The sequence below is a fragment of the Schistocerca cancellata genome, chromosome 3 (assembly GCF_023864275.1).
Source record: "Schistocerca cancellata isolate TAMUIC-IGC-003103 chromosome 3, iqSchCanc2.1, whole genome shotgun sequence".
NCBI classification, from domain to species: domain Eukaryota; kingdom Metazoa; phylum Arthropoda; class Insecta; order Orthoptera; family Acrididae; genus Schistocerca; species Schistocerca cancellata.
Genome location: NC_064628.1, coordinates 659229500 through 659251631, shown reverse-complemented (window position 1 = coordinate 659251631; position 22132 = coordinate 659229500). Strand labels below are relative to the sequence as shown.

Below are 22132 nucleotides of genomic sequence, written 5' to 3'. Positions count from 1 at the left end.
AGTATGTGCCAAGCAAGATCGTAAGAGATGGAAAAGAGCCACAGTGGTTCAACATCCGAGTTAGAAAACTGCTGAGGAAGCAAAGGGAACTACATAGCAAACATAAACATTGCCAAAGCCTTACAGACAAACAAAAATTACGCGAAGCAAAATGTAGTGTGAGGAGGACTATGCGAGAGGCGTTCAATGAATTCGAAAGTAAAGTTCTATGTACTGACTTGGCAGAAAATCCTAAGAAATTTTGGTCTTATATCAAAGCGGTAGGTGGATCAAAACAAAATGTCCAGACACTCTGTGACCAAAATGGTACTGAAACAGAGGATGACAGACTAAAGGCCGAAATACTAAATGTCTTTTTCCAAAGCTGTTTCACAGAGGAAGACTGTACTGTTGTTCCTTCTCTAGATTGTCGTACAGATGACAAAATGGTAGATATCGAAATAGACGACAGAGGGATAGAGAAACAATTAAAATCGCTCAAAAGAGGAAAGGCCGCTGGACCTGATGGGATACCAGTTCGATTTTACACAGAGTACGCGAAGGAACTTGCCCCCCTTCTTGCAGCGGTGTACCGTAGGTCTCTAGAAGAACGTAGCGTTCCAAAGGATTGGAAAAGGGCGCAGGTCATCCCCGTTTTCAAGAAGGGACGTCGAACGGATGTGCAGAACTATAGACCTATATCTCTAACGTCGATCAGTTGTAGAATTTTGGAACACGTGTTACGTTCGAGTATAATGACTTTTCTGGAGACTAGAAATCTACTCTGTAGGAATCAGCATGGGTTTCGAAAAAGACGGTCGTGTGAAACCCAGCTCGCGCTATTCGTCCACGAGACTCAGAGGGCCATAGACACGGGTTCACAGGTAGATGCCGTGTTTCTTGACTTCCGCAAGGCGTTCGATACAGTTCCCCACAGTCGTTTAATGAACAAAGTAAGAGAATATGGACTATCAGACCAATTGTGTGATTGGATTGAGGAGTTCCTAGATAACAGAACGCAGCATATCATTCTCAATGGAGAGAAGTCTTCCGAAGTGAGAGTGATTTCAGGTGTGCCGCAGGGGAGTGTCATATGACCGTTGCTATTCACAATATACATAAATGACCTGGTGGATGACATCGGAAGTTCACTGAGGCTTTTTGCAGATGATGCTGTGGTGTATCGACAGGTTGTGACAATGGAAAATTGTACTGAAATGCAGGAGGATCTGCAGTGAATTGACGCATGGTGCAGGGAATGGCAATTGAATCTCAATGTAGACAAGTGTAATGTGCTGCGAATACATAGAAAGATAGATCCCTTATCATTTAGCTACAAAATAGCAGTTCAGCAACTGGAAGCAGTTAATTCCATAAATTATCTGGGAGTACGCATTAGGAGTGATTTAAAATGGAATGATCATATAAAGTTGATCGTCGGTAAAGCAGATGCCAGACTGAGATTCATTGGAAGAATCCTAAGGAAATGCAATCCGAAAACAAAGGAAGTAGGTTACAGTACGCTTGTTCGCCCACTGCTTGAATACTGCTCAGCAGTGTGAGATCCGTACCAGATAGGGTTGATAGAAGAGATAGAGAAGATCCAACGGAGAGCAGCGCGCTTCGTTACAGGATCATTTAGTAGTCGCGAAAGCGTTACGGAGATGATAGATAAATTCCAGTGGAAGACTCTGCCGGAGAGACGCTCAGTAGCTCGGTACGGGCTTTTGTTAAAGTTTCGAGAACATACCTTCACCGAAGAGTCAAGCAGTATATTGCTCCCTCCTACGTATATCTCGCGAAGAGACCATGAGGATAAAATCAGAGAGATTAGAGCCCACACAGAAGCATACCGACAATCCTTCTTTCCACGAACAATTCGAGACTGGAATAGAGGGGAGAACCGAAAGAGGTATTCAGGGTACCCTCCGCCACAGACCGTCAGGTGGCTTGCGGAGTATGGATGTAGATGTAGATGTAGATCAGTATCGTTACGCATGGTTTGGTGCCAAGCTGTGCGGTGAGAGATGAACTTTTATAAATATATACCATTTTGCTGTTCTATAGATACTTTAAAACAAGAACGTAATTGTAAAAATGCGGGAGTTAAAAACGTGTGCAAGATGCCGAGAAAATTACTGCTTCCCTGTTTCTACGATGAATATCTCTCCTGTACGTGTAAATCGTCAACTACAAAATAATAAAACAATGTAATTTTATATACAAATCTCGTGTATGCCTTACAGTCAATGCCTGGAAATTTATTCGCAATTTCAAATTTACCTTTGAGTTTCTTTTCATCTCTTTTAAGAAAATCTTAATAAATGCAATTTATGGAGTATTATTACGGTTCCTTCCCACTGTACGTAACGTTGTAATTGTGGTCTTCAGTCCGAAAACTGGTTTGATGCAACTCTCCATTCTACTCTGTCTCGTACGAGCCTGTTCTTGTGTTTACTATTTTCGTCTCTTGGTCTCCCTCTACGATTTTTACCACTAGCACTTCCCTGCAATACTAAATTGGTGATCCCTTGATGTTCAGAATGTGTCCTATCAACCAATTCCTCCCTATGGTCAAGTTGTGCCACAAATTTCTTGTCTCCCAATTTCTATTCAGTTCCTCGTCATTAGTTTCGTGATCTATCCATCTAATCTTCAACCTTATCCTGTAGCACCACATGTCGAAAGCTCGTCTTCTCTTCTTGTCGAAACTGTTTATCGTCCATGTTTCACTTCTATTTATGGGAACACTCCAGACAAATACTTTCAGAAAAGACTTCCTGATACTCAAATGTATATTCGATGTTAACAAATTTCTCTTCTTCAGAAGTGCTTCTCTTTCCATTGCCACTCTACATTTTATATCCTCTTTACTTCGGCCATCATCAGTTATTTCACTGCCCAAATAACAAAACTCATTACTACTCTAAGTGTCTCGTTTTCTAATCTAATCCCGTAAGCGTCATGTGATTTAACTCGCCTATATTCCATTATCCTTGTTTTGCTTTTGTTGATGTTCATCTTGTATCCTCCATTCAAGACAAGGTCCAATCCTTTCAGTTACTCTTCCAAGTCATTTGCTGTCTCTGACAGAATTTCATTGTCATCGGCAAAGCTCAAAATTTTTATTGCTTCTCTCTGAACCTTAATTCCTACTGCAAATTTTTCGTAGGTTTCCATTACTGCTTGTTACATGTACATATTGAATAATACCAGGGATAGGCTACAACCCTGTCTCACTCCCTACTCAATCATTGCTTCCTTTTCATGCCGCTAGACTCTTATAACTGCAGTTTTAAATAGCCTTTCGCACCCTGTATTTTACTCCTGCACCATTCAGAATTTCAAAGAGAGTATTCAACAACGTCCAAATCTTTCTCCAAGTCTACAAATGCTAGAAATGTTGGTTTGCCTTTTCTTGGCCTATCTTCTAAGATGTGTCGTAGGCTCAGGACTGCCCAGATTGTTTCTGTATTTATCCGGAATCCAAACTGATCTCCCCTGAGGTCGGCTTCTACCAGTTTTTCCATTCTTCTGCACAGAATTAGTGTTAGTATTTTGCGACCGTGTCTTATTAAACTGATAGTTCAGTATTTTTCAGACCTTTCAGTGACTGCTTTCTTTGGATTTGGAATAACTACATTCTTCTTTAAGTTTGAGTGTATTCTGCCTGTCTCACACATCTCACGCACCAGATGGAAAAGCTTTTGTCATGGTTGGCTATCAGTAGTTCTGAAGGAATGTCGTCTACTCCCGGTGCCTTGTTTCGATTTATATCTGTCAAATTCTTCTCGCCGTATCGTACCTCCCATCTCATCTTCTTTTACGCCCACTTCACTTTCTATAATATTGCTTTCAAGTTTATCTCAATCCTATAGACCCTCTGTATACTGCTTCTACCTTTCAGCTTTCCCTTCTTTGCGTACGACTGGTTTCCCATCTGAGTTATTGATGTTCATACAGCTGCTTCTCTTTTCCCCAAAGGCCTCTTTAATTTTCCTGTAAGCTATATCTATCGTTCCTCTAACGAAAAAAGCTTTTAAAACCTTATGTTTGTCCTCTAGTCAATCCTGCTTAACAGTTCTGGACTTCCTGTCAATCTGATTTTTTAAACGTTTGTGTTCCCTTTCGTCTGCCTCATTTAATGAATATTTATATTTTCGCCTGTCATCACTTAAATTCAATATCTCCGGCGTTATCCAAGGATCTTTACTAGACCTTTTCTTTTTACCTATTTGATCCTCTGCTCCTTTCAATATTTCCTATCTTAAAGCTACCTGTTCGTCTTCTACTGTATTCTTTTACCTGTAGTGGTTAACCGTTGCCTATTGCTCCCTCTGAAACTGTCAGCAACCTCTGATTCTTTCAGCTTATCCCATTTCCTCAATTTTCTACTTTTTCCGATTTATTCAGCTTTAATCTACAGTTCATAGCCAATAAATTGTGGTGAGGGGTCCACATCTGCCCCTGGAAATTTTTTAAAATTTAAAACATAGTTCCTAAATCTCTGTCTTACCACTATATAATCAATCTGAAACCTTCCAGTTTCTCCAGGACTCTTCCACTTTTACAACTTTTTTAGTGGTTCTTATACCAAGCGTTAACGGTGATTAAATTATGGTCTGTGTAAAGTTCTACCAGGCGGCTTCCTCTTTCATTTCTTTCCACATTCACGTTCAATTTTTCCTTCTCTTTCTTTCCCTACTATCGAATTCCAACTCCCCATCACAATTAAATTTTCGTCTCCCTTAACTATTTGAATAATTTCTTTTATCTCGTCATACAGTTCTTCCATCTCCTCATCATCTGCGGAGCTAGTTGGCATATAAATAAAAATAAAAAGAATGCTGCGTAGGGATTCGAACCCACTACCCTCGGATTAACTTCCTGTATTCCTTCCGCTTTGTCGACCCCTGTTTGGGAAAGAAGTTAACATAAATAGCTCGTACCTTGCCAAGTCTCAAGCAAAAATACTATTTATTTCTAAATGATTGGCCGTCTTGAGCTCCATCTTTTGTCAGTTATCGCTGGACAAGCCCTGCACATGCCATAAATTTGAGCGAAGTCGTTGATGACGAGCAGGCGCGGTCCAGTTTCTCCGGTTTGAATGGTGTCACTGATGTACTATTCCAATTTTTCCGGTTATACGTGGACCATGCCCAGGACGGCCACCTGTTTTGAAGACAAGTAAATTATCTTATTTCAAGGAGAAATGTATAAAAGGTACATTTCTTAAAATTTCAAAAATTGTGTTCATTTACTTATATCTGACATTAAAAATGGATATTTGGTTGGTTTTGAAAGGTTAATAGCTGGTGCTACATTATAAATGCATGTTTAAATAAATGAACAATTACTTTTTTATTTCAATTTATTGAACGTCCATGTATCTCTTCCCGCTAATTTGTACCAATCACCGACAATGTTCTTTCGGCAAATACTGAGGTGTTATCAAAAGAAATATTAGATATAATACATTTTTAAATTGTTTGATGATTTCCTCACTTGCTACATATAAGCATATACTGCCAATTGCTGGAAGTGAGTTTTTCGCGAGAAATATTTGTCATAATTCATTAATTTACTTAGAATTTTTTTAACTTGTACAATATCTTTAGCTTCTACACAAATGGCTGGATTATTGTTTAAGGGCTAGATTGAAATGATTTTAAATTATTGGACATCATCACACCTTTTCAGTTAAACGGAATGCAGTCGCCAAAATTTAGTGATGTTCCCTTTCTCTGGACATATCCCTAAGGGAACTTTTATGCTCAATTTTATCAACTTTATAGCCCAACCACTCATCAGTTGTACTAGTTACATGTCAATTGCATCTGGAAGAACTTAATCTACAGGAATATATCAGTCATGAAAAGAAGAATTAGTTTATTCAGTAGATAGTTAAATACGTATAACTCCTACTTTACGTTTGGTGTAACTGCTGAAATGTCTGTACGTACCATTATTGCTAGGGCTACCCCCTGGGGGCATATGCATGAATGAATAATTCGGTTAATATGCGAACCAATCAGGGCTGCAACTTTAATAGTGGCAAATATTTGTTTACGCCTTACATAAACCAGATACATGTTTCAAAGTTTTGCTGTGCTTAAAAGTAGTCCCAGCAATGTGTACAACCCGTTGCCAGCGATGTGCTAGTCGTAGGATACCCTTAACAGCGCCAATTGCTCTGATAGTTCTAGTGGAGCAGTCTGTTACTGCCAGAAGAATGTGTGTAACAGTTCTGAAGCGAATGCCATAAAGTGCTTCCTTCAATATTAAATCTCTCTGAAATAACAAGGGCTTAAGTCAGATTCCATCGATCGAACGAATCGCTCACAACTTGTGCCACATGCGCCCGAAGTTTCTCCTGCAAAGTGATGGGCGGATACTGCAGAAAATCCGGCGACCAGCTTAGAGAAAGAAGCGGCGACACTTTTTGCAGAGCCTGCCCATCATTTCGCAGGACAGTGCCTGGGAGTTTACAGCCCAAGTTGTGACCGATTTGTTCGATCGAGGGGTCTTGGAAGTGCTGTACCACCCACCACACTCTCTGCACTTAAGCCCTAATACTACTTGATGGTGCCCCAGCTCAGTTACGCATTTCTGTGCGGAGGCATCTCGACAACATCTAGTCCGGCTGATGGATCGGACGAGGTGGTCCAATCCCATGGTCTACCTGGTCGCTCGACCTCAGCCCTTTAGATTTCTTCCTGGACGAAGTCGTATTTTCGAGGCCCATCCCGGATGTGCAGACACTGCAACAACGCATTCATGTTGTCTATGACGTAATTCGGTTGCACGGTGGCACATCTGAATGAGTGCAACAATCGCTGCCGTGCCGTGTTCGCAAATGCTTAGAGGACAGTATAAGTCACTTCAAACGCCTCGTCCAACGTTGGTCTCATGACATTGTACAGCACACGATGAATTAATAAATACGCCGTAGCAGAGAAACCATGCATTTACGACCCTGTGTCCATATGGCATGTTCTGTTCCTTGTTCTCTAGGGATCGTTTATTACTATTGGTCCACATTTCGCAGAATGCCCCTGTCGATTATTATTATCTGAATTGTTGATTTCAGATATTACACGGACATTTTGTGATTTTTTGATCACTTTCCTTAAGACAGAACAGTATTCCTAGTGTATGATATTTTGATTCCTTGTTTAATGTTTTATTATTACCAATATTTATTATTTTCATTGGAAAGCAGCTGTTTAAGACTGATACAAATCCTTTAATGTACACCGTCTGTCAAAAAAGTTCTGAGACTGATTTTTATTCCTAGCGTATAAGCAACCTCAGCGTTGTAACTACGGTGGTAGCTTGAACTACCAATTCTAAACAATAGCTGTGCATTCGACCAGTGAGTTGTGAACAGGCAGTATTAAATAGCAGACGTTTTTCTGTAGTGTGTCAACATTATTGTGTCACAAATTGCAGTGGAGTAACATTCCTAAATCAAATGTTCGAGACATCCTATATAATGTTCCTAAGCAGACTAAAGTGTGTGAAAAGTTTGTCCGACGCACCTTGACTACCGAACACAAACAACGATGTGGACGCCAGCCGTGATTTGATTGAAGCTAAAAATTAATGCAGACAATCCTTGTCTGGTTAAAAAGAGAAAAGAAAGACAAAGTGCAGAAATTCACACTAAGGGTCAACGCTTTGACGACGTAATCAACATTCCAACTTTAACCAATGTGACCCCCGAGTTTAACAGTATTCCAAAGAAGGTCTTTTTTGAGTGTTGCGTATCGTCGTATGAACGTTCTGTGTGTTGTTTTGGTAAGTTTTATGGGACCAAACTGCCTAGGTCACGGTCCTGTGCGTTGTACTCAAGTGTGGGGAGACTACGTAGAACATCTGAAGCATTAAAACAAGTCTTAACGTTTCTCTGTTTATTATTAATATATGCTCGAGACGTTTTGGGGTGATGGGGGGTACGTTAAATTTGGAACAGACATCTGTCTCACTATATACATCCTTCCAATCAGCTTCCTGTGGGAGTGCCTCGAGACTGTCTGTTTCTTTATGATGTCTCTGGTATCCATGATACCACATCAATGTGAAGAGAAAAGTCTTCGCCCTGGAATGTCATTGTCTGGAGCAGAATTGTCTTAATTGAGGAGCACGGCTTCGAAATGAGCCCCGACGCCCAATGAAGACGTGGCTGGAGACACCCCGGGTAGTGGTAGGATACCAAACTTGCTGTCGCCGACCATGACGGACCGACTGGCATGAGTGATTGTCTGGGGTACCATTTCCTTTCATAGAAACACCCCATCGGTTGTCATCTGCGGCACCCTTACAGCACAGCGGTACTTCGACAATATTCCACGCTCTGTTTTGTTGCCCTTCAAGACAAGCCATCCTGGGCTTACATTTCACCAAAGTAATGCCCGCCCGCAGACGGCGAGAGTTTCTACTGCTTGTCTTCCTGCTTGCCAAAGCCTACCTTCTCCATCAAGGTTGCCGGATCTCTCGTCAATCTAAAATATTTGGAGCCTTATGGGCAGGTCCCTCCAACCAGCTCGGGACTTCGACGATCTAACGAGCCAATTGGACAGAATTTGGCACAATGTTTGGCACGATATCCCTTAGGAGGACATCCAACAACTCGGTCAATCAATGTCAAGCCGAATAACAGCTTGCTTAAGGATCAGAGGTGGGCCAACGCATTATTGACTAGCTCAGTATGTGAAGCTTTTTCTCTTGAATAAATCATCCACTGAAACTTCCTGGCAGACTAAAACTTTGTGCCGGACCGAGACTCGAACTCGCGACCTTCGAGTCTCGGTCCGGCATACAGTTTTAATCTGTCAGGAAGTTTCATATCAGCGCACATTCCACTGCAGAGTGAAAATCTCATTCTGGAAATCATCCACTTTTTCTGAAACTGTAATCATTCGTTAATGTGTACATGTACATCACATCTACCGATTTCCGTCCCACTCGGATAATTCTTTGGTGGTGCGTCCTTTTTTTGTGTTAGAATACATTTTCATGTAACAAAGTTACGTATCTCTGTAAACTGATGTGTTAACTGGCCAACCAAACTCACATGAACATCATTTAGTAAAAGATGACAAACTACAAGTATCCGATAAGGCAGAGAGATTCCTACAGAATAGAAAAACGTAGAAAAATTACGTAATAACAACAGTCAAAAACTGTTTTAGGTCTAATTTTCGTAGAATAATTATAATTTAAAATAGGTTCTCATTTTAAAAATTTGATTGAAGGATATCCACTGATGATAGTACGAAGGTGCAGAAAAATGTTGGGTTTATTTGAAAAAGCAGTTTGCATAACAGGCCGACCTTATACCCACTGATTATATCTGTCAAGCAGCAACACAGATGGATGGAAATTCGTTAACTTTGTTTTTCAATCCTCTGACATTTTGTTAGATTATGATAAGATTAGACAAACAAGACTATGTTTTGGTACGGCACTTCTTTTATCTGGACGTATTTTGAAGCAGTCTGTCGAAATGAGGCATTTAACCTAAAAGGTGATCATCTTTCACACTTGTAATCAAATGAATTTCGTAATTGGTGACGTAGCCCTGCCACTATTTATATTTCCAGGGATCAGTTCATTTGATTCGTCTTGCCCCTTCCTGTTAGTTAAGATGTAGGCCGTTTGTATCACCATCTTTCAGTAGCAGTAGATGGCACAATATCAATATGAGCCCTGAGCGAACTCAGCAGCAGTTCCTGATTAGCTGTGTGGTATAGCTTTGTTCATGCAAGATCGATCATGACACTGCAGAACCTAAACAAAGCCCACATTTGACGAAGATGGTGCTGCACCTAGTTATTCCTGGTCACTCCTAATGGTGTATTCTGCATTCTTGACCAACTGTTTCCTGCTCCCCCAACACCAATGCCTTTTCCTCTTTACTCATATTCCTGGTCTGTGCCTCACTATCCTCTACTACTTGTTCAAGGACAGTACTAGGTTTTGCAATACGTGTGACCTGGTACATTAATCCTGTTATCCTAGTTTTCCATGAGGTTGTTGGCCTGCATCCTTCCAATGACTACTGCATAGCAACAGGAGCTGTGTTATTCTACTGAACTTTTAATTATTAATGCGATTGGAAGGATGATTTTTTTATTTACTGTATATAGAAGAAATTAGCTTCAACCACCGGATTAATGCTTTACGGCACTGCAAACTGACAGCGTCTCGTCTGCAACCAAAGATATGACATATTCTGCGAAAAACCGTTAAGTACATGGCAGAGGATAATACCTGTCTGAATACGTATTATGGTTTCTTCCAGTCCCATTTGCGTATGAGGAAGGGGAAGCAGGATTGCTTGTACGCCTCTGTGCCCGCAGTTTTCAGTCTATTCTAATTCATGGTCCATACAGGAGCAATATGTCGGGGGCTGTAGTACACTCCTAGAAACCTCTCTTCATACTGGTTCTTAAGGCCCTGTAAATTGTCTTTCGCAGGAAAGTTGACATCTGTTTTCAAGCGTCTGCAAGTTTTTCAGCATGTTCATGACACTTGCTAGTGTATCAATCAAACATGTGTCCATACATTCAGTACACTTTGTTAGTTCTATACCAGAAAACCTCCTCCCTCTCTAACCCGATACTTTACAGCAGCGATACTCAAACTAAGTTTCACGGAGCGTTGGGACTCAGCAGGACCTATGTGGGGGCTTCGCTACAGTAATACACACGCCAAAAAAAGTTTTGCATCACCCTGGTTCCCAGAACTCCTGAAGATAGACGTTGACTGTGGATATTGTATCACGGACACAGTCCCCTTGACTGTCCAGAGATGTCACTAAACCCGCCTAAGATGTAAACAACCATGCATGAGCAGCGCCTATTAGACCGAGGGGGTCAGACAACCGATTAGTTCGTCATTCAATCGGCTCATGTTATCTGTAGTTTAACCATTCGTACACGGTCAATACTGTGGTTCGATCGCCTCCGCATTGTTACTTTGCGACAGGAAGGGCTCTCAACAAAGGAAGTGTCCCGACGTCTCGGAGTGAACTAAACCGATGTTGTTCGGACATGGAGGAGATACAGAGAGACAGGAACTGTCGATGACATGCCTCGCTCAGGTTGCCCAAGGGCTACTACTGCAGTGGATGACCGCTACCTACGGATTATGGCTCGGTGGAACCCTGACAGCAACGCCACCATGTCGAATAATGCTTTTCGTGCAGCCACAGGACGTCGTGTTACGACTCAAACTGTATGCAGCGCTGTAGGCTGCATGAAGCGCAACTTCATCTTTGCAACACACCATGCAGCACGGTACAAATGATCCCAACAACATGCCAAATGGGCCGCTCAGGATTGGCATCACGTTCTCTTCACCAGTGAGTGTCGCATATGCCTTCAACTAGACAATCGTCGGAGACGTGTTTGGAGGAAACCCGATCAGGCTGGACGCCTTAGACACACTGTCCAGCGAGTGCGGCAAGGTGCAGGTTCCCTGCTGTTTTGGGGTGGCGTTACGTGGGGCCGACATACGCCGCTGGTGGTCATGGAAGGCGCTATAACGGCTGTACGATACGTGAATGCCATCCTCCGACCGATAGTGCAACCATATCGGCAGCATATTTGGCGAGGCATTCGTCTTCATGGACGACAATTCCCGCCCCCATCGCACACATCTTGCGAATGACTTACTTTAGGATAACGACATCGCTTGAAGAGAGGGGAAGCGTGTTCTCCAGATATGAAGCCTATCGAACATTCCTGGAATAGATTGAAAAGGTCTGTTTGTGGACGACGAGACCCACCAACCACTCTGAGGGATCTACCCCGAATCGCCGTTGAAGAGTGGAACAATCTGGACCAACAGTGCCTGGATGAACTTGTGGATAGTATGCCACAACGAATACAGGCATGCATCAAGGCAAGAGGACGTGATACTGGGTGTTAAAGGTACCGGACCACCATCTCTGAAGGTCTCGCTGTATGGTGGTACAACATGCAATGTGTGGTTTTCATGAGCAATAGAAAGGGCGTAAATGATGTTTATGTTGATCTCTATTCCGATTTTCTGTACAGATTCCGGAACTCTCGGAGCCGAGGTGATGCAAAACTTTCTTTGATGTGTGCAACAACCTAAAGAACAAATCACGTCAAATGTTGTCACATACTGAGAAAACCAACCCTTATAAATATCATAACGGCATCGGTTTTGTAAAATTTAGTTTTTCCTCTCAGCGCACAATAGCCGAAACTGAGGCGACATCAGCATAAGAAATCTATAATAATGCAACGATAGAAGACTACACATGAAAGAATTTAACTAGTACGAGCAGGTATGTGTAGCCTCGTTACTCATTATTACAGATGCACGCAGTGGTGGTTCTGACATGTTCTCCGTGTCTCTATCTCCTTCTACCTCTGCATGCTGTCTAATATAGGCATGCTGCGAACTTTCCACTGCTCTGTCTCCATCTCTCTCGTCTGCACAAACACCTCGAACAGTCTCAAAGGATTTCGTCACTTCGTTATCTGTGCTTCATTACTCAGGACTGTATAAACCCGAGCAGCACAGCACAGTCTACAATACTTAACTTGAGCTTGCGACTGCAGTGTACAGCCCTATTCGGCATGGCGTAGCCGCAAACCACTCTCGGGCCGCGATATTTTCGATTCATATTTGTTAGTCACGACAGTTGTAAAATACTGTACCTTATGATAATATTATTCCACGTATATCACATTGTTAAATTAAATTGTTGATTTTAAAAGATAGAATGGAGCGTTGGCTTAATGGTGTTGCAACAAAAACTTGCATGGAAAGTTCAAAGGCGGTTTGCTTGAAAGATGTGGCATCAACCTCAGAGATATCCGATTAAGACTATGGGATTCAAGAAGGTGATGTAACGAGTTCGAGCTCCATGGTCTCAGGCAGTAAAATATCTAACGACTCGTTAAAGGTGAAAAAAGATAGTACGACGCCTCTTACACCAGTATCAGATTTGCTGATTTTAACGGCTCACTCTCTGCACATTATGTAGTAAGCTACGTCCGAATAGTTCCATGGTACCTGTTGAGATGCGCCGACATTCAGAAACTATACCCTCCAACTGGAAAGACAAAGATGAAGAATTTTTTATCCATGAGAAAGAACAATTATTAAGAATAACTATGAAGTATGTGACCCAAAGTGTGAATGAAAAAGCCACGGAGGCATCGTATTTAGTCAGCATCACGTTGCACAAGTGCGTGAAGAGCACAATATCGCTGAGAATTTTATAAAACCGTGTGTGGCAGACGTAACACAATGTATCGTCAATGAAAAAACTGCAAAGCATGTTTCTACAACGCCACTTTCGAGTTACATTGTTTCGCATAGAATCAACAACCTCGCAGGATACATCGAACAAGATTATTTGGACTAAGAGCTGAATTACAAGTTTTTATCACTGACATTTCTTTTAAATTATAGAACTGTTTGAGCGATGTGGCTTGGTTGTTCAGACTAGCTTTTTTGTCAGATATGTTTGGAAACATTAATGAACTGGATTTATCTTTACAAGAGAAATAGACAGCAGTTTTCATTACTAATAATAAAATAAACCGCCTTTAAAGTTAGATTTTTGGATTATGTTGACAAGAGCGGACTAGGAAGATTTTTAACACTGAATGTGTTCGTTGGGGAGACAGCAGAATTACCAAATGAAATGTTTGAAGAATTCGACCAATGTCTCCATGATATGCACGCGTATTTTCAGACGTATTTTCCTGAAGAGCAGAATACGAAGCTCAAAATGAATTCATGGGTTCAGAATGCTTTTGTACCAAATTTGCAGAAGCCAGAAAGTATATCAAACAAAACCTATGAATCACTTTTAGAAATAATATCAGATTCAGACATGGAATCGTTGTTTAAAACAACGTTACTTAATAATTTTTTGTGCTGGGTTCGTGATGAATATCCAGAATTTGCCACACAGGCTCTGTTCTTCTCCCGTCGCAACAACATATTTGTGTGAAACGTAATTCTCAGCATATGCAGCTACAAAGACAAAATACCACAATAGACTGAATGCTAAACCTCACATGTGCCTTCAGTTCTCTTGTATCGGACCTCACAAATAGTGGGTAAAAAAAAAAAAAAAAAAAAAAAAGCTTCATACCTCCCATTAAATGGAAACAATTTTATCAGTTTACAGCGGAATCAATACGTACTTATTTTGTGTATTAGGTTAGTGTGTGTTGTTTTGTATATTGTTGTAGAGGTCAGTAGTGTATAATGTACATTTTTGTATGATTTTCATTAAATTATTATAATTAATGTACGCAAAACCAGATTTTGTTTATTTTAGGAGTCCGTAAAAGCGTTCCGTGCCCAAAATAGCTTGACAACCGCTGCTTTAAAGATTCAGACTCGCAGTGAAAAACGCATCATACCATTTGTGTGTCGCACAATGACATAATTTTGCAGATCCATTCAGTGGTATACGTGGATACTGTTTGCAAAATGTGCTGCTAATAGAGTTAGTTAATAAAAAAATGGAAAAATTAAAACGTCATGCCTGAAACTGAAGTTTTACAATGTGAACTGCGAAAATGAAATAGACAATAAACTTTTTCCCATTCATTTTTTGTGTGGGAGTGGGAGGGGCGAGAGGGGGATGGGCGGGCGGAGGAAGGGATGGAGTGCAAGGAGTCGGGGGGGAGTGGGTGTCAGTGAGAAAAAGTTACGAAAAGTTTTGAAATTAGGCGTAACGATTGTTGGAAGACTCATTCCAAAATACTGCATGGATGTACTGTGGATACACTGCACTCTGTCAGTTGCACTTACTCAAGACGACACAGTTTCTATCTGGAGTAGTTGTCTTACTGTGTTAAACCTTTGACGTAAGATTATACCACTTAATGAATAGATTATGAAAACATTTTAAATTTGGTCAATAATTACATGAAATACTGAAAATTGTAATTGTAGCCCCTGGGAGCCATTAGATAGGTAACTTGCAACTGGGGCTGTGGAGCTGTGTGTACTCATTTAAAAATTAAGTGGTATGGGTTCCACACACTTCATTAATATTGTATGATGCGCCTCATGAGTGTTTTGTAAGCAAACTTCTTGGTATGGTAACAGCATTTTCCTCGTATCTTACTACCAAACCGAAGTATGCCACCATCAAGTGTACCAACACACTTCCAAGGGGACGTCTTAACCAACTTTAACATCACTGATAGGTACTTTCCTGCATAATAGGAGATTTTTCGTTTGTCTTCAGGGCAAGAAGAGCATGTGGAGAAATCAGAGGAATGGCCTACCTCAGGGAAGCGTCCTCTCCCCAGCTCTGTATAATATATATACAAATGACCATCCAGTGCCAAATATCACGCGCCAATTTATGTATGCCGATGACACTGCAGTTGCAGCCCAAGGTAACAATTTTATGGATGTAGAGAAGAAATTAACCAGTACCTTGGAAGCTCTCTCCCAGTATTATGAGGCAAACCACCTAAGGTCTAACCCTTCCAAGACGCAGGTCTGTACATTCCATTTAAAGAACAGGGAGGCAAATCGCGAATTAAATGTAATATAGAGAGGTGAACGTCTCGAGCATTGTAAAACGCCCTTGGTGTCACGTTGGATCGCACACTGACCTATAAACATCATTGTAATGCCACAAGGGGAAAAGTCTCAACTAGAGACGACATCATCAGGAAACTAACCAGCGGATCCTGGTGTGCAAACCCAAAAGTCCTGAGAACTTCAGCCCTTGCGCTCAGTGTGTCAGCCGCGGAATATGCCGCTCCAGTATGGTCTGCATCAACACACGCGAGAAAAGTTGATGTCGCGGTGAATGAAATGGCACGAATTGTTACCGGATTCTTGAGGCCAACCCCAGTGCACAAGATGTACTTAATCATGGGGATCGCACCGTCCAACGTACGACGTGACATCGCTGCCGATGCCGAAAAAACCAAGCAAGAAAAGGACATGCGTCAGCCTTTACATGGACACCAGCCTGTTGAACGACGGCTTTGTTCGAGGAAGAGTTTCCTGTCACGTACCCGAGTCCTGGAAGGGTCGGTTGCAGAGAATCTTTTGAAAAGGTGGGAAATCGACCTGAGAAACCCCCATAAAGATGTAAAAGAAGAAGTGGCGCCTGGTGGAGACCTACCATACACAGTCTGGAGAACCCTAAACCGTATGAGGGTAGAAGTAAGTGCAAGACAAACCTGCAGCAATGGGATTTCCTAAAAGAGAATAAGAACACTATCTGTCTGTGTGGTTCTGTCCAGGATCCTCAACACCTGCTTATCTGTCCATATTTAGACCATCCATGCACAATGAATGACTTATGGGACGCAAATGACAAGGCCATGTTGGCTGCTGATTTTTGGAAGTCTGATGTCTAGTTCCGGACACGGAAAGTAAAGCAAGTATCTATCGACGACTTTCCCCCACAAAATCTTTATCCAGACACGAATTGATACCTCTTACGCTGCTACTTTCATTAATAGGCGTTGGTGTAATGCAGAGTCGAATGATTTTCAGAAATCAACAATTGCTTAAGCCACTTGACGGGCTTGATCCATTGCTTTCATGGTGTCATATGCGAAATGTCCGACATAGGTTCCTCAAGATTGGTGTTTGCCGGACCATTGATAACTGGCGTGGATGAGGCCATTCTGTTCGAGATATCTCGTTACGTTTGAGCTCAGAATATGTTCTAACATTCTGCAACAGATGGAGGTTAATGATTTTAGGCAGTCGTTTTGTGGATCACTTCAGCTAGCGGAATAGGGTGTGACCTGTGCCTTTATACGATATTTTATGATTAAGAGAAGGGAAAACTTGGTTGTAAATTCCTGACAGAATAAGACAGGGAATCCATCGCGCCCTGGGATCTTGTTCAAGTTTAGTGATCTCAGCTGCTTTCCGATCACACTGACATTAATATTTATGTCACGTATTTCTGAAACGATGCAAGAATTAAACGGTGGCTGTATTGCTGATCTTCCTTTGTAAAAGAACATGAAAAAACTGGAAGTCACAACTTAAAAACTGTTGTTATTCCAATCGGATGTTGGGTTATTAATGTTCAATGAGAACAGTACATCTCCAAATCGTACCGGCTAGTACCACGTTGGCAACAGAATCCAGACAACAGCACTCATCTGTTCTGTCATCGATCACAATCCCCATCCAGCTTCAACTTAAGACCTCGTTGCTCGTCCATGTTGTATGACTTTGTGGATTATGTTGAGGACTCTGATTATTTGTGTTTCTTGCTTACAAATTGAAAATGGGAGACTAAACATTGTGCGTGAGTATCCTACATTTTTCCACTGATGAGTCTTCACAATAAACTGAGCAAAAATGTTAGAGCAATAAATCTTTAGTAGTTGTTCAGTTTCAAATGCACATATGCTCAAAACTACCATTTAACTGTTATTATCAGTCGAGGATCAGCAGGTCACATACAGTAAACATAGTGATAAAGTCCCCAGTCACGCAGAGCAAAAGTTTTGCCCTTACAATATCTCAGCACGTGAGTTACAACGTTGTGCTTCTCATGTTGGAACCTCCCTAGATAAATTAACCATTGTCTATTTGCACATGCTTTAACGTAGCGCCAGATAATGCTGATTTCCCAACACAAGACGCGTATTACACCGCCTTAGGCTCTGTACCAGTTTCTTACAGCACTTTCAAATTGTTGTTAAACTGAATAGTTATCGTATCCTCTGTTCTCCTTTTGATACTGGTTGCCCTGTAGAGTACATCTAGATCTACCACTGTTACAACATTCGAGTGAATGTCATTTCATGTTCCAATTTATGAATACTGTTACTCATCCGTACGCACCACACCTGAGGCACATGTTCTACTCCATCGAAATGTCACATTCAGCACACTGTTAATGCTAAAAGCAGTGATGTATGGTAAAAAGTTGATATTCAAAACTACCTGCTCGGTCAGACGTTTAAAACATTCGAAGATACTTCAACCCCTTATTGAAGCATATTCGCGTAACATTACCAAAGTCTCCCTCCCAACAAAATAATATTTTCTAGTTTTAATTATTGTAAATTACATACTGATATACAGCATATATTAACATACTGCTTCTTGCAGAAAGCTACTTTACGTCCCACAAGGTATCTAATATGGGAAATAGTATTCTTAACTGAACAGTTGTGTGGCAAGCTCAACAAGTAAGAAACCACAACCCTCATTCTGAAAAAGTCATGATTACCGGCTCAAACTGCTGATAAAATCTTAAATTTAACAAGTAGTTTCGGTTTGTAAAAGCATTTACGGCATTATATTACTCGTATATAGAATCATTGACATCATATATACTAATGAAATCATGAGTCTGTCACTGTTGTCACCTCGTAATCTAAATTACATTGTCAGTATAATATAAATTGTGGTAGACAGTGAACTCTTTCATGTTACATCAGCAATCGATGTTCATGGCTGCTGCATAACACAGTTTGTTTATTGACGATGTAATTTATATTATGACGTGCCAACAGACAACTTTATGATTTTATTATCTGACGTCCGTGATTTTACAATCGCCTAATATGAGACTATAACTGCTTTTAAGAACCTGACGATGGTCTGTCGAGCAGTTCCAGGCGGTTACCATGACATTTTTCAAATACTTTCGATCTGTGAAACACCACTTTCTGAAAATATGTTCTTGATTCTGTCTCACATTACATAAGAGAATTTCAATGGAGAGCGCTTATGGTAAGTTCCGTGTTAATTTCGCACGACAGAAAAAAAGAAGAAAAATTCGGAGTAGGTATTAAAATCCATGGAGAAGAAATAAAAACTTTGAGGTTCGCCGATGACATTGTAATTCTGTCAGAGACAGCAAAGGACTTGGAAGAGCAGTTGAATGGAATGGACAGTGTCTTGAAAGGAGGATATAAGATGAACATCAACAAAACCAAAACGAGGATAATGGAATGTAGTCGAATTAAGTCGGGTGATGCTGAGGAAATTAGATTAGGAAATGAGACACATAAAGTAGTAAAGGAGATTTGCTATTTGGGGAGCAAAATAACTGATGATGGTCGAGTAGAGAGGATATAAAATGTAGACTGGCAACGGCAAGGAAAGCGTTTCTGAAGAAGAGAAATTTGTTAACATCGAGTATAGATTTATGTGTCAGGAAGTCATTTCTGAAAGTATTTGTATGGGGCGTAGCCATGTATGGAAGTAAAACATGGACGATAAATAGTTTGGACAAGAAGAGAATAGAAGCTTTCGAAATGTGGTGCTACAGAAGAATGCTGAAGATTAGTTGGGTAGATCACATAACTAATGAGGAAGTACTGAATAGGATTGGGGAGAAGAGAAGTTTGTGGCACAACTTGACCAGAAGAAGGGTTCGGTTGGTAGGACATGTTCTGAGGCATCAAGGGATCACCAATTTAGTATTGGAGGGCAGCATGGAGGGTAAAAATCGTAGAGGGAGACCAAGAGATGAATACACTAAGCAGATTCAGAAGGATGGAGGTTGCAGTAGGTACTAGGAGATGAAGAAGTTTGCACAGGATAGAGTAGCATGGAGAGCTGCATCAAACCAGTCTCAGGACTGAAGACCACAACAACAACTACAACATTTAGTTGTAGCAGTCGTGAAACCACTAAATAGCTGTGTAACTCTGGAAGGATGACATCATTTATCACGGTTTAGAAAACACGACAGCTCTTTAAAAATTTACTAGAGGTAAAAGAAGTCTTTTCACCTCATTTAACCATTGAGAGGATTTTAAAGCGATCTTAAAATATATTTGACAGACAATTTCTACTTTCTTTCTCACTGAGAGATGTGGTGTAATCGTTAAGTCACTGAAGTGGTTCTCGCGAAAATTAAGGTCCTAATACTCATCCAGCCAACATGATTTAAATTTTCTTTGTTTGTCGGAAAAAAAATCTCACGGGGATACCGGACTGTTAACTTTTGCAAGGCCGTGATCAATTTACTTCCACATCCCTAACCAAGTGAACTAAAACATCTTTAATGAAACGCTGAATGGAAATGGGTTTTCAAATGAGTTTTTGTGAAATTATCGTCAGGAACATTTGTTTTCATCGTCTTTATCCAACGAATAATGTCAAAACGAAAGACAAAAAAAGACAGTTTGTGTTGTTGCCTAACGAACGTGAATAGTAGTGATGACCGCAATGAGTGTATGTGAAGCCATGGAAAGCAGCATGAGTGTCATTCGTTGAAGAAAGACGATGAAACCGAATGTTACAGATAATTTCATGGTATCTCACTTATATCCGACGTCCGTGTAACTTAAGACAAGCGTATAAGCAGTCTCACGAACACTGTATAAATTCGAAACCGGTAGCGCTGCCCTTTCAGCAAAGTAAACTCAAACGAAATTATAGCTTGTATCCCGTAACAGCAACAGTTCTTCAATAATGCAATTATTTGACGAATTAAGACGGCACAGATATTAAATGATATGAAATATATTTTTTAGAAAACTGTGAATGAGCGTCTGCTTTTTCTACATCTTGTCATTCTTAGATACTGCTTCGTCTTGGTTATTTTCCCTTGCAGACATACAGACGTTAAGAATGTCAACTTTAAAATAGCACAGTAATGCTAGCAGAAACAACCCTGTATCGACCTCAAATGTTACGAAGTGACTACCTTTCGGTTCATGTCGCAGGCTTCTGGAAGACGCGCTACACCATGCTGCTACTTAATACACTGGGCCTGGCCATCAGCTACGCGACGCGTGTCAACATCTCGGTGGCCATCGTCGACATGGTCAACGGGACGGCGCTACAGGAGAGAGATACTGCTGATGGGATCCAGCTGGTCCGCGACCCTGACTCCTGCCCGGGCGAGCTGGTGCTCGAGGGTCCAGGCGGGCGCAAGGCGAGTTGCGGCTGACGTAAATGTATCCTGGCTCAGGTAGTCGAATTACTCTAGCAAGGGGTTCCAAAGGTCGTTAAAATTTTCTTTGATTTCCACGTTGGACCATTTCTTTGACTTTTAGGCAACTGTCACCAACATCGCCATTAGGAACAAACTGTTCACTGTCGGGAGTAGATTTTACCCGTATTTATAATGATTATTTCTGTCCCTATGAGACCGGGACCTTTCATCTCACATTTCCTCTAAGGTTTAAGAGAGTATCTAAGTAAAGTGCAGAGAGTGATAAAATATAAATGACTGGAAGTTCTACATCAAGCTGAACAACAGTTATGTGTGAGAAAATGTAAACTCTAATACTGTTTTGATTAAGCAGAGCTGTATAACACAAATGGATGATGATGACGTGCTCCTGGTAAATGTTGATAAATGACAGATTGTTGCGTAGGAACTTACTAGAATTCACGTATCATGAGGCCTGTCTTGTGGAAGTGACATGAATGCAATTGTGGTAAATGTAAATGTCGTGTGACTAGGGCCTCACGTCGGGTAGACCGTTCGCCGGATGCAAGTATTACGATTTGACGCCACTTCGGAGACTTGCGCGTCGATGGGGATGAAATGATGATGATTAGGACAACAAAACACGCAGTCCCTGAGCGGAGAAAATCTCCGACCCAGCCGGGAATCGAACCACTTTTTTTTTTGGTTCCTTATTGTTCGTCGTGTTTGGTCGTAGCGCACGTCACATGACATCCGTTGAAGTTCGTTGTTCATCCCTTCACTCAGTTTTCTTTTTATTACAGAGAGCAGCCAGTTCTCTGACCGAGCACGCTGAGCTACCGTGTCGGCATCCACTCAGCTACCGGGGGCGGACGAAATAGTGGTACGATTGTGTTCGTCTCGCATGCCACGCATTCTTTAAGGGATGAGATTGTGCCTAATAAAGCTTTGATTGACGGAAAGGTTATTAACAAGAAGGATAAATTTCGGCATGAATTTCTGAAATGGGAAGGGGAAGTCGGTATTAGGTCTTTTATCGTTCTGGTATTCAGTTGAACTACCATAACGATGAAACTTGAGACCCTGATGAGCACAACCTTTTGCTTTCCTCTTAATAAGCCAGCCTGTGACAACAGTTTCAAATCTGAAAGAAAGAAGACTAAACTTCCTTGTATGGTTAGGACGGTTCTACGATAATTGTTACCTGTAACTTAAAGACCACTATAACAGAACAGAACGCTGACTTCAAGG

General features: G+C 41.2%; 1 protein-coding gene across 1 annotated transcript in view; it reads left to right on the top strand.

Moving 5' to 3' along the window:
* The window catches only part of LOC126176491 (sialin-like), a 104109-nt gene that overhangs the window by 3154 nt on the left and 78823 nt on the right, over window positions 1–22132 (top strand). The window contains exon 2 of the mRNA XM_049923646.1: window positions 20670–20881. Within this exon, the coding sequence (XP_049779603.1) occupies window positions 20670–20881 (212 nt within the window). The remainder of the gene's footprint in view (window positions 1–20669; window positions 20882–22132) is intronic.